Genomic DNA, 11,450 nt, shown 5'->3' with positions numbered 1-11,450 from the left:
ACGACGACTGTGAGCGTTGCAGGGGTCTAGGTCGGTAAAAGGCACGACGTATATCCGGGCCAATCAAAATGGAGAATTACAGACCCTCGTCCAACGTCGAAGCTCCGAAAATCTTTGGGAAGGAGGTTCGGTCATTCTAATACCACGCGACGAATCATCACGACTTTCTTTTCCTTCCCGTTCTCCTGTATAACCCTCCCTCAGCCCGGTTCGAAAGGCAAATACTCCCACGCCAACAAGCACAATGGCCATGTCATGTCGATACGCCGCGCGCTCCTGCGCCCGTCAGCTGCGCTCTGCCCGTGTCGCTCCCCAGACCCTGCGCGTCTCGGCTACGACGAGGCGATTCAACTCGACCGAGGCCGCTGCTCCCGCCAACCCCAAGATCGATACCATTGTCGACCAGATCAGCCAGCTAACGCTTCTTGAGACTGCCGACCTGGTGTCTACCCTCAAGGTATGATGATGACGTGTGTCCTTTTTTTTTTCTTCCGCACTGGCCAGAAAGAGGAGAGGAGAATAGATCGCTGACACAATCTTCCGCTACTGCATACAGAGCAAGCTCAACATCCCCGACCTGCCCGTTGGTGGCTTCGCTGCCGCCCCTGCCGCTGCCGCCCCCGCTGAAGAGGCCGAGGAGGCTGCCCCCGCCGCCGCTGAGAAGCATCTCTTCACCCTCAAGCTGCAACAGTTTGAAACGGCCAGCAAGGCCAAGGTCATCAAGGAGATCAAGGCCCTGCTGGGTCTCAGCTTGGTCGACAGCAAGAAATTTGTCGAGTCCGCTCCCAAGACGATGAAGGAGAACGTGCCTAAGGAGGATGCCGAGAAGATGATTGCCACCATGAAGGAGCTTGGCGCCACTGTCATCATGGAGTAAGGGAGGAGGAAAAAACGAAAGAATTGTGTCACGGGCTGGCTACGTTTAGCACCACTGTACCACGATAGACGGCAATTGTCCCCTGTACAAAAAAAACCAATCTCTGTACTAGTATTTAAAAGAAGACGTTACGTTCATGTTTTTGGTCATTTCGTGTTTCTCGAAAGCGCTCGTATGGGTATGTTTGACCTTTTGTCAGTATCCTCCAGTCTTCTTATTTCTAATATACAATTTCATATCAACAGCAGTACTATTGCATCAAACGCCCCCGAAATAACCATGCCACCGATACGCCAGGGAGGAATAACTATGCATATTAACAAGAAATCAAGATGGGGTGTCTCAACCCCAAACAGCATCCGCGGGGGCTGGCCGGTGAGGGCACCCTCTAGTCTCCATTTCCTTAGCAAAATCCTCGGCCTCGTCAGCCAGTAGCCTGTCATCGTCCTCGCCGAAATCACTCGTTTCCTCCCAAAGCTTCTTCATCTCCGCCTCGGGGCCGGCAGGAATGGCCCACATGCTCTCCCTCTCGCGTTTATGTCGCTCGCGGTCCTCTTCTATGCGCTGCTCGATGTGGCGCTTCTCCAGCCTCTGGTGTTGCCCGCTGCGATGGCCAGACTTTGCGCCTGCGGTGGAGGTATCGGCCATGTTCACGTCGTCGCCCAACGGCGACGCTAAGCCAAGATCATCTGCCGTCGTTTCACGCTCTTTTAGGACCTCGTGAATCTGGCTGACGGCCTGGGGCTCAATATAGCCCTTTGCCTGAAGCCCTTGAAGAACCTGGCCTGAAGTTAGACGAATCATCGGTAGAAGAATAGAAAATAAAGATAAAGAATAAAAGGGGGAGGGTAGAGGACAGTACCTTACGCACGACCCTGACATTGGCCGCTCCGGTGCCATCATCCGGTGCAACAGCATCCACAACACGAATAATGTCACGCTGCATCATACGAATGTAGACCGGGTGACCCTCCCTCTGTGCCGAGTCAAGAAAGTGCTCGATAAAGTACATGATGTTTGCACGCGTATTCATGTTATTCTATATTCATAGAAGGGTTAGCACCGACGGAAAGACGATTGGCCTAGGTGAAATGCATACCCCCTCCACCTGCTCGAGGATGCACGAGTGCAGGTCCTCGTCCATATCCTTGTACTTTAGGGCATACTGGGTGGCCTTTTGCGCCGAAGTCGTCGACGCGTTGAGATTTCGGAGTTGAGAGGAGAACCTCATGCGGACCTCGAAAGGATCGGCCATGGTAATCAGTCCGGGAGGAGGTTATAGCATCCACACGCACGCTCCTCTTCTTGATGGCTGTGAAGACGCAGCGGGGGTTTTCTCGCGTAATTGTAGAGCTACAAAAGCTCAAGGCATAGGATGTCGTCCCCCAGCAAGAGTCCCATACCAAGGTCCTGATTTGCATGTGTGGAGTGTGTGAGAGAGGAAGTGGAGCTCGTCGTTGGTATTACTCTACTCTCGGCGACTCGTAGACTAGTAGCAGAGTGACAGGAAGATGGCCTTGTTTGTTCGGGAAAGCTCCGCTCGGTAAAGCCCCGGGAGAGGGGCGCCGACATACGGAGATAGCCACCACACCACCACGGCTGCGGCTGCCGATGCTGGCCGCTACTGTTACCACTTCTGGGGGGACAATCTTGCTAGTTTCGGTGGGTTGTATCGGCTGTCGAGTTAATTTGGCATGAGAACTTCAGATGACCTCTCCGGTTCGGTTCATGAGTCGATTGGTGGCAGCTGTATTAGTGATCTCGTACATGTTTTTTCCATACCCTCAAAAACCAAGCGATTCTACCCTGTAGCTCTGGCGCCGAATTCGAAGCAATTCAGAACCCCCACCATACAAACTCCCGAGTCTCTTTTTCCTTCATCTCTCCGTTTTCAACCTTCTCGTTTCTCTTTTCTACTACCCGGTGCCTATTTGAATCACAGGGAACATGTCGGCTGCTGTTGGAAAAGACGGTCTGACCGTGACGGTGCTGGGCTGCGGTATGTTTTCTTTTGTGCCCCTCTCCCATATGACGAAACAGAGGAAAATGTGTCGACTAACATTCTATAGGCAATCTGGCCACCGCCATAGTCAACGGCGTCCTATCGTCCCTTGCCGACCTGAAGGCCGGAAAGTCTGAAGGCACGACACTCCCCGAGCGTATCCCGTCGCGCTTCATCGCCTGTGTTCGCAGCGCTAAGTCAGCCGAGCGAGTCGAGACGACGCTCAAGGACCACTCCTCGTCGGTCGAGGTTGTGCGCAACGACAATGTGAACGCTGCTAAGCGTGCCGACGTGGTCCTCCTGGCGTGCAAGCCGTACATGGTGGGCGGGGTGCTCGGCGAGAAGGGCATGGCCGATGCGCTGCGGGGCACTATCCTGGTCAGCGTGTGCGCAGGCGTGACGGTCGAGGATTTGGAGGTTGCGCTGCACGGGTCCGTCCCGACGGTGACGCCCGAGGAGGATGGGAGGTGCCGCATCATCCGTGCCATGTGTAACACTGCTGCCATGGTCCGCCAGTCCATGACCATCATCGCCACCCCCTCCCCGCCCATGTCCCCATACGAGGACACCCTCCTCACCTGGATCTTCAAACAGATCGGCGACGTTGTCGAGCTCCCCCCCACCAATATGGATGCCGTCACTTCCCTGGCCGGCTCCGGCCCCGCCTTCTTCGCCCTGGTCCTCGAGGGTGCCATTGACGGCGGCGTCGCCATGGGTCTCCCCCGCGCCGAGGCTATCCGCCTGGCCACCCAGACCATGAGGGGCGCCACCGCCCTCGTCCAGAGCGGCGAGCACCCGGCTATCCTGCGCGAAAAGGTCTCTAGCCCTGGTGGATGCACCATTGGCGGAACACTCGTCCTTGAAGAGGGTGCCGTTCGTGGCACAATGGCTAGGGCTGTTCGTGAGGCTACTGTCATTGCTAGCCAGCTTGGCCAGGGCGTCAAGAACGTCAATGGCACCAGGTTCTAAGATTTTTCTATATTAATAGGACAAAAGAGAGACAAAGGTAGAACCTCTTTGACTCCGTTGTAATCATGTGGTGATTAAACCGTTGTAAATGTACATTTGAAAGTAAGCATACTGTCCCCTAGGTATTACCGCCCTAACGCCTGATTCACCATTCGAAACCACCGTCATTCCTTACGCGTCAGACACCCTGACCTTCTTACTACTCACGCTCTCCTCGCTGTCATCCAGTCTACGCTTCCCATGGGCAGCAGGTGCTACCTCCGACTTGGAATGCTTGATCGCACGCTCATAAGCAGCTAGGATACGAGCGTTTCCCAGCTCGACGCCTGTCAGGACCTCGTACAGTTTCTCTATCCTCTCCTCAGAATCCATCTGTGACAGCGCGTCCTTGTTGTGGCGGTACAGACGCTGCTTGGCAACGAGCTGCCACAGTCTCTCTTGGTACTTCTCGGCGCTCGTGGGCGAGGGCGCTTCCTTGTCGAGGTCCATGGTTGGGCGAACCGAATCAGGCAGCTGGGCCATGAGGTGCATCTCAACGGCGCGGTAGAATTGCCTAGATGCGATCTTGGCCTTGCGGCGGATATCCTCGAGCTTGTCGCCGCCGACAATCAGCTGTGGGATTGGGCCCGTCTTGGGCAGGGTGACGGTCGTGTCGAGGCGTAGGTTATGGAATTCGGGCAGCCCCTCGAGGAACTCCATGTCGCAAATGTCGCGTAAATCATCAAATGCTTCGTTGGGATCCTCGACAGTGAACTCTTGCGTCTGCGCGTGCTTGTGGTAGTGTGAAAAGATGGACTTGTACAGATTGGCGCCGTGGCCCTTGCCCTGGAACGGAGGCAGGATGACAAACTGCGACAGCCTGCTGCGGCAAGGCAGCTCGGCCAGGTTAAGATCACCCTTGGGCAACTCCCAGCTGTCACCGCCATCACCAGCAGGCGAAGCCGGGGGCGTGAGAGTCTGAAACCAATAGAAGCGATAGACTGTAGAGTATCCGACAAAGACGTAGGAGCTGCCCTGGGCTCCATCACCCTCCGAGAGCTTGTCCTTTCTATAAAGAAAGAATAGGGTCCACCGGTTAGCATCGGTAATGTTCTGCTCGGACGAGTCGCTGTCGGGGTCCTGTCCAATGTACGATCCTCCTTCGATGAAGAGAGGCACCATGATCTGGACGCGGCTATTGAGCTGCTTTATCGCGGGGTCGGTCAGGTCGCCCTTCCAGATCTCGTATTCGAAGCCGTCTGGGCCCTTGAACGAGTCGTGTAGAGCACCGGGCGGAGTCCAGTTGTTCTCGGCGAGCTGCTTGGAGCTGTCTTCAAAGTCGGATTCCTTGACGAATGCCACTGCAACATGAAACATACATCAGCTTGTGCTACACGAAAATTGGAATGGTGATGGCGAGACTAACCTTTGGGCAAGTGGTTGCCCTCCTTGAGGATGGCAGCAATATCCGTGGGCTCGTTGTCGCCTACGGGCTTGAACTTTTTAGAGTATGAAACCTTGAGGTGCGGGCGCATATCATTTGCGCGGTAGCGCAGGTTGATTTTGAGGCCCTGGTAGCCAAAGATGCGCTCCTCGTCGCCGAAGATGGGATACGTAAAGTTGGGGTGGAAGGCCGCGACCGACTGGAGGCCAGACTTTGAAGGAGCGACGAGGCTGATGTTCAGAGCATCATTGGAGTGGGTGAACCCTGTGATGTATCAGTCCGACCAAGCTGTTTCCGAGCGAGATCCAGTAAGAGAAGCCTTACACTCTTCGAGGTCCGGCACCGTCGCCATGGTTGCTAGACGGCGCGCGAGCAGGAAGCTAAGCGTCGAGTTTTGAACGTAAATACCGAAAATAAGTACCGGGCCTCCGTGTTCGTAGGTGAAGTGGAAGATGATAGCGAGGAGCCCAGTAAATAATGTGATAGGAAAAAGTCGATCGGTCAATGTGAAGTCACCTTGAGCTGTTCTACAGTTTGCAAAAATGGTGGAGTACTTTAAGAAAGCGCGTTATGTAGCGCGTTGCGCGAAGGTACAGCACTGTACGCGGGACGGCATTTATGCCTTGGACATAAGGCATAAGAATACGAACCCCGTATCCGGTCAAAAGCCGCCGCCCCACGTAATCAATAGTGTCCTCTAGGGTAAACCAAATTTAGTAACTCGTGCGTGTGTCACGTCACCATCAACCGCCACACCCCTGGATGCATTCATATCATCCGCAGACTTTAAGCCGCAGTCGGTAATATAGCTGTACCGTTGGTCGTCCCCCATCTCCATCGTGAGGATATCTTTTGCTTTCTGACACTACAATAACGCTATAGAGAAAACCTTTCTAGTCCATCTTTCTGTCTCCTTCTGTCTTGCTCGTTTGCTCGCATGGAATCTCCCGTATATCATAACGATAACACCAATCATGCTTGACGTTGCGAGCACAGCCTCTCCGGTAGGCTCGGCGACGTTTGCCATCTTCGCCTTCATTGCTATCTCGCTCGTCGTCCTCGCCATACTGCGCTACTATCTTCCGCTTCGAACCACGCCCGCCTTTTACCTCGTTCCCATCTTCTTCGCCCTATGGCTTCCTGCCATCGTCATCGTCCTCGTCCCCATTGATCTCGCCTCGAGCGCTACTACCGACGATGAGGCTACTCGAGGCATATGGTTGCCTGAAAGGGTTCTGCTCGTCTCGTGGAGGATAACATACTGGCTGACATTTGTCTTGACTTGGTAAGACCCTCGACGCTCTAGCTCGCACTGTATCGTACACAGAGAACGAACAAAGGACTTGGCTGACCAAACACTCTGCAGGGCCCTCCTTCCCATCCTCGAGGAATTTTCCGACGCTGGGTACCGCGAACCGATGGACAAGCTCAGGTATTCCCTCCGAGCTAATGCGCAATTTATGGTCATGATGCTGGGTGCCGGCTTTGTCGGGCTCATTTACGTCTTCATCTCGTACGGTTTCTCCATTGAATCGCTCAAGGGTCTCGTCATGGCCCTGTCCTACGTATTCGGTTTAGTCCTGGCCATCTACCTGATGGGTCACGGGCTAGTGTCCTTACCAAGGCGTCTGATGCGTAATGCGAGCATCACGGGCCGCCTACGTCGTCTGCAGTCTCGTGCGCCCAAACTGTACGAGCGCATGCAGGATTCGCTGGTGAGCCTCGAGGAGATTGAGTACCAGGTATCAGAGCTTGGGAGACGCAAGGTCGGTTCAGCCGTCGACTTCCGCGACTGGATCGAGGAGCTGCAGGACTTGGCTAGTGTGACAGACCACCAGGCGCCGCCGGCTAGCATCGACCCGAGCTCTGGCCGCATCATCCCGACGGTGATTACAGAAAAGTTCCTAGCCGACCTGACGCGTAACTTGATGCGCGCGCAGTACCAGAGGTCTCGGTACGCCGACGAATGGAACCGGCTAGTACAGGAGGCGGGTGAGACGCAGACTATCATCGACTCGGCAACATCCAAGAAGCTCGACTTTGGTGACGCCGACCCGCACGCCGGCGCTTGGGAGCGCACCAAGTTCATCACGCCCTACACGCGCTACCTGTTGCACTACCACATCCTGCCGTACATGCAGCTCATTCTGGGCGTGGTCCTGGCGGGTGCGTCGGCCTGTATTGTGTGGTCCGAGTTCATCAAGTTGGCCTTCCCCAAGCTGTCAGTCATTAGACTGACCGTCATTCACCACTGGGTCGGCGAGAAGGCGCAGGTTGGCTTTGCCGGGCAAGCCATCTCGTCGCTGTGGATTTGCTACATGTGCACGGCGGCTCTGATGTCCATGACCGAAGTCAAGGTGTGGCGCGGCCGTGCCTTGGTCAAGCGCAACACATCGTACGAGTCGGCCTTTTGGTACGCACTGCAGGTTGCCAAGCTCAGCATCCCCATCTCGTACAACTTTCTCACGCTTCTTGCCCCGAGCGTTTACAACAAGACGGTGTTCTACCGCTTCCTCGGCGAGTCTATTGACTTGACCCCGCTGGGTCGGTGGTTCGACGACCTGTACCCCGCCTTTGTACTGATCCCTGTACTGGCCGCACTGTTCGGCCTGTACGGGCGTGTCAGGAGGCTTTTCGCGGGCCTGGACGTGGCTGACGACGAGGAGGAAAACCTGACGGGCTACGGAACCGGCTCTTGGCGTGAAGGTCGTGACCTCATCGAACGGGACCTGCGCGGCAACTCTCTTCTACGTCGCGAGGAGGCCTTCTCGCGGCTCGCGTCAATCTCCTCGGGGAATGGCACCCGCTCTGTGCCAACACTATCGGTCCCCGGCGCGCGCATCCCGGGATCGTCCTCAGCCCGCTCGCCAGCTCGTTGGCCCGTCAATTCGTCAGACAATAACAGGCCGCGGCCCGGCCAGTCCTCCCGGGCGTCGCCACGCGTCGATGACCCGGAAGATGATGGCTTCTTCTCCATCCTCGGCCACCGCATGAAGAACACCTTCGACACGTTCGAAACGCCGCGATGGATGCAAGATTTCGGGCAGGCCATCAACAAGCCCAAGTGGATGAGTGGCGACGACGACGACGACGTTGGCTCTTCTCCTGCCCAGCGTTCCGGTCAGAGCGGCAACGACAGTAACAGCAACAGCAACAACAACTCTGACTTTCGACGGTGGTTCGGTGGGGAGAGTCCGATCCGCTTGTAACATGGTCCAAGCGTTTCCTCTCTCCACGTTCCCAATGGCCTTAATTTTTTTCCCTTGTGGGCATTCTTTGTCTTTGGCATGATGAGTCATAGGCCCGTAGGCAGTGTGCCAACGGCGAGCGCATGGCCTGGAGTTTTGGGTTTACGAGCGAATATGTGTTTGTATGTTAATCTATAATAGTTTTTTTTTTGTCTTTCTCCTACTTTTTTTTTTGGCCCAATTATTCCCTTAAGCCTGGGTATCATGAATCCTCCGGATTATAAAATACAGTGAAATGTATTCAGAACGTTGGTGATTTGTGTCTGTCCTCAAGCTGGCGGCGGTTGCGTCGCGGTATTCCACGTGTGCGCCTTGCTCATAGTCTTGGTACGCATATGCAGCATAATGTCCTTCTCAAGCTTGTCGATACTCCGCTCCAGATCTATGTCGTCCCGGCGGTGCTGAGCCTCACGACGACGCTCGTAGATGAGCCAAGCGACGATGATGAGGGCCGTTACGGGGATGGTGACGACGAAGTAGACCCACAGCTCTGTTGAGACGGGGTTTGCGCCTGTATCTGTGTCAGTGTAAAGGATAAAATAGCTTCCACGTCCCCTGTATACCTGCAAGAGAGGATTCGGAGTGCCGGGGAGGGAGGGGGAAAAAAGAGGGAGGGAGGGGGAGGACGGTACGCTGTTCAAAGTTGAAGAATGGCATGTCGAAAAAGGAGGCGAGATATGTTCCCGGTAAGAAGACTGCTCCCAAGAGAGACAGCGTCTTCATGGCGGTACTGTCCCTCTTGCTCGAGTGGGCGATGCGGCGCTGTTCCCTGGCGATTTCGAGGTTGAGCCTCGCCTCGCGCTGGGACATGATGTTGTAGAGCTGGTAATCGAGGGTTATGTGTCAGTCCAACCTTGCAGCTCTCGGTGTATGACAGTGGTGAAGTGGTGGGGGGATAAAGAAAAGAAGAGAGAGAGAGAGAGAGAGAGAGAGAGAGAGAGAGAGAGAGGAGAAAAAGAAGGAAAAAGAAAGCGACCTACAGCTTCCCGTTGGACCTTGAGACGCGCAAGGGTAGTATGGATATAACTCTCCAGGCCCTTGAGCTTGACCTTGTAGAATCTGATGCGGGACGAGAGGGAGTGGTGAATCCTGGAGACGGCGGCGTTCCTGGCCGCCTCTTCCTCCTCCTCCTCCTCCCGGGGGAAGGAGGACAGCATGGCCGTCCTCGTCCTAGAGAAGGCGTCCATGGCGACGTCCATCTCGGCGCACACGGCGGTATAGGCCTGCGGTCTGCGCCACATGACGTGGCCGTGGCACTCGACCAGGTCTCGGCTGAGGCCGTCGATCTCGAGGAAGCCGTCCTGGAAGTACGTCTCGCTCTCGTGGACCTCGTCGCGCATGCTGACGGCATTCTCGAGACGGCGGATCCAGTCGCGCGCGTCGCGCTGCTTCTGGTCGTTGGTCGTGCCCAGGTCGTACCCCAGCATCAGGACGGGGAGGAACATGGGGTGCGAGACCTCGTGGGCGCAGGCGACGGCCTGCCGCAGCGCCTTGGCCACGCTCGAGCTCGGCGTGCCCTTGATGTAGCCGGTCGTCAGGCCCGTCTTGAGCGAGTGCGAGAGCATCATCTCCCAGCCGCGGGTTTTGCCCTTCTTACGCACATCGGATTTGCGGTGGATGATCTCTATCGTATGAGGGGGGGGGGGGGGGGGGGGGGGGGGGGGTTAGATACATATACACACATATTGCATGTTCGTGCGTGCAGAGAACTTACTCAGATGGGGACCCTTGCCGTCGTCATCTCCGTCCATGACACTCCAGAAGAATGGCCCTACCACGGCAGACGTCTCGATTCCCTTGTACGGGAGCTTCATGACCTGCACCATGTCCTTGTATACATCCTTGGGTAAGGAGATGATTTGGGGGTCAAATGTTTTGGGATGCTGGGCATCAGACTGGATGCTATTTTACCGTACACCGTCAGTCGGAGAACAGGCACACAATCGCAGCACGACGGCAACGGTTCACCTACATTAGACGCAACCCATTGACGAGCTTGACCCCCCTAGGCAGTCCTCCTGGCGGTTCAAATGCTCCCTTATTATCATTGTCAGTCCGTCCATCTTCAGTTGCTTCACATTTATCCTCCTCTCCCCCCCCCCTAAAACACATACCCTGCGGTAGAGAAAGTTGCGAAACTCATCTAGAGTAAGCGGATGCTGTTCACAAGAATTGTATGATTGGTCCTGAATAGTTTAGTAAATATATATTAAAAGTGCAAACCTGATGTGATGGACTTACCGAATAATTCAAAATCTCAAGGTAACTCGTACTCTCTTCTACCTCGATGCTATCCTCGACAAATGAGTGAAACATGTACTCATCCATGGTGGGTGGTATCAGCTATTCAACCACTACGCAGTGTTACGGGGGAGAGAGAAAAAAAGGAAAGAAGAGGAGGATCCAAAGGGGAAAGAGGAGAGAAGGAAAGAAGGTAGGAAAAGAGGATGCATTGAAAGAAACAAAGGGCCACAGCTCATTTGCAACCATGAGTTTGTCTCCGTCCTGCACCGCTGCACCGCTGCGCCGCTGCAAGATCCCCTTGTCCCAGCCCCCGATTCTTTCCATCATGGTTGGTCCGGGCGGGAAACCCGGACGGCGGCCTCCACCCGCTCTGCTTCTTTCCTCCTGCCAAGTTGCAATTCAGCCTTTCTTTTTGCCAGCGCGGGAATTGTTTGACAGATGTGCTCGTAATATGTAAAAGTATGGGCATTGCTGGTGCAATGGGACACTATTTGGTACGTCAGTGAAAATGTCAAGCGAGATTGTAGAAGATGTGGTAGAATGTAGTATATATGTTCAGTTGTCGGTGACTCTTGCTTCCCCGAGATTCAATGCCAATGAGCAAAGAGGATTTAAAAGACATATGTACAATTAATGCAGCCGCCCAACCGGGACGCAGGAAGGCAAAAAAGATGGGGGAAAAAAGGA

At 54.9% G+C, this 11,450-nt stretch overlaps 6 protein-coding genes across 6 annotated transcripts; 3 read left to right on the top strand and 3 right to left on the bottom strand.

Moving 5' to 3' along the window:
- Positions 1–244: 244 nt before the first annotated feature.
- GMORB2_2199 (large subunit ribosomal protein L7/L12) lies at positions 245–877 on the top strand (the record flags this gene model as incomplete). The annotated part of the gene is made up of 2 exons (XM_035464179.1): positions 245–457; positions 557–877. 2 exons carry the CDS (start codon positions 245–247, stop codon positions 875–877), a joined length of 534 nt encoding a protein of 177 aa, XP_035319889.1.
- A 342-nt stretch (positions 878–1,219) lies between these two features.
- Positions 1,220–2,132, bottom strand: GMORB2_2198 (uncharacterized protein; the record flags this gene model as incomplete). The annotated part of the gene is made up of 3 exons (XM_035464178.1): positions 1,220–1,662; positions 1,745–1,916; positions 1,977–2,132. The coding sequence occupies 3 exons, from the start codon at positions 2,130–2,132 to the stop codon at positions 1,220–1,222; spliced, it is 771 nt and encodes a 256-aa protein (XP_035319888.1).
- Positions 2,133–2,824: 692 nt separating this feature from the next.
- Positions 2,825–3,848, top strand: GMORB2_2197 (pyrroline-5-carboxylate reductase; the record flags this gene model as incomplete). The annotated part of the gene is made up of 2 exons (XM_035464177.1): positions 2,825–2,876; positions 2,947–3,848. 2 exons carry the CDS (start codon positions 2,825–2,827, stop codon positions 3,846–3,848), a joined length of 954 nt encoding a protein of 317 aa, XP_035319887.1.
- A 171-nt stretch (positions 3,849–4,019) lies between these two features.
- GMORB2_2196 (histone acetyltransferase 1) lies at positions 4,020–5,623 on the bottom strand (the record flags this gene model as incomplete). Its single annotated transcript, XM_035464176.1, has 3 exons — positions 4,020–5,188; positions 5,254–5,535; positions 5,596–5,623. 3 exons carry the CDS (start codon positions 5,621–5,623, stop codon positions 4,020–4,022), a joined length of 1,479 nt encoding a protein of 492 aa, XP_035319886.1.
- A 622-nt stretch (positions 5,624–6,245) lies between these two features.
- GMORB2_2195 (LMBR1-like membrane protein) lies at positions 6,246–8,480 on the top strand (the record flags this gene model as incomplete). The annotated part of the gene is made up of 2 exons (XM_035464175.1): positions 6,246–6,556; positions 6,638–8,480. 2 exons carry the CDS (start codon positions 6,246–6,248, stop codon positions 8,478–8,480), a joined length of 2,154 nt encoding a protein of 717 aa, XP_035319885.1.
- Positions 8,481–8,788: 308 nt separating this feature from the next.
- On the bottom strand, positions 8,789–10,847 carry GMORB2_2194 (uncharacterized protein; the record flags this gene model as incomplete). The annotated part of the gene is made up of 5 exons (XM_035464174.1): positions 8,789–9,030; positions 9,152–9,341; positions 9,500–10,143; positions 10,234–10,414; positions 10,761–10,847. 5 exons carry the CDS (start codon positions 10,845–10,847, stop codon positions 8,789–8,791), a joined length of 1,344 nt encoding a protein of 447 aa, XP_035319884.1.
- Between the last annotated feature and the right edge of the window lie 603 nt (positions 10,848–11,450).

The sequence above is a fragment of the Geosmithia morbida genome (genome assembly GCF_012550715.1).
Source record: "Geosmithia morbida isolate 1262 chromosome Unknown scaffold_12, whole genome shotgun sequence".
NCBI classification, from domain to species: domain Eukaryota; kingdom Fungi; phylum Ascomycota; class Sordariomycetes; order Hypocreales; family Bionectriaceae; genus Geosmithia; species Geosmithia morbida.
The sequence above is the reverse complement of the archived record's forward strand: the minus strand, read 5'-3'. Positions and strand labels throughout refer to the sequence as shown.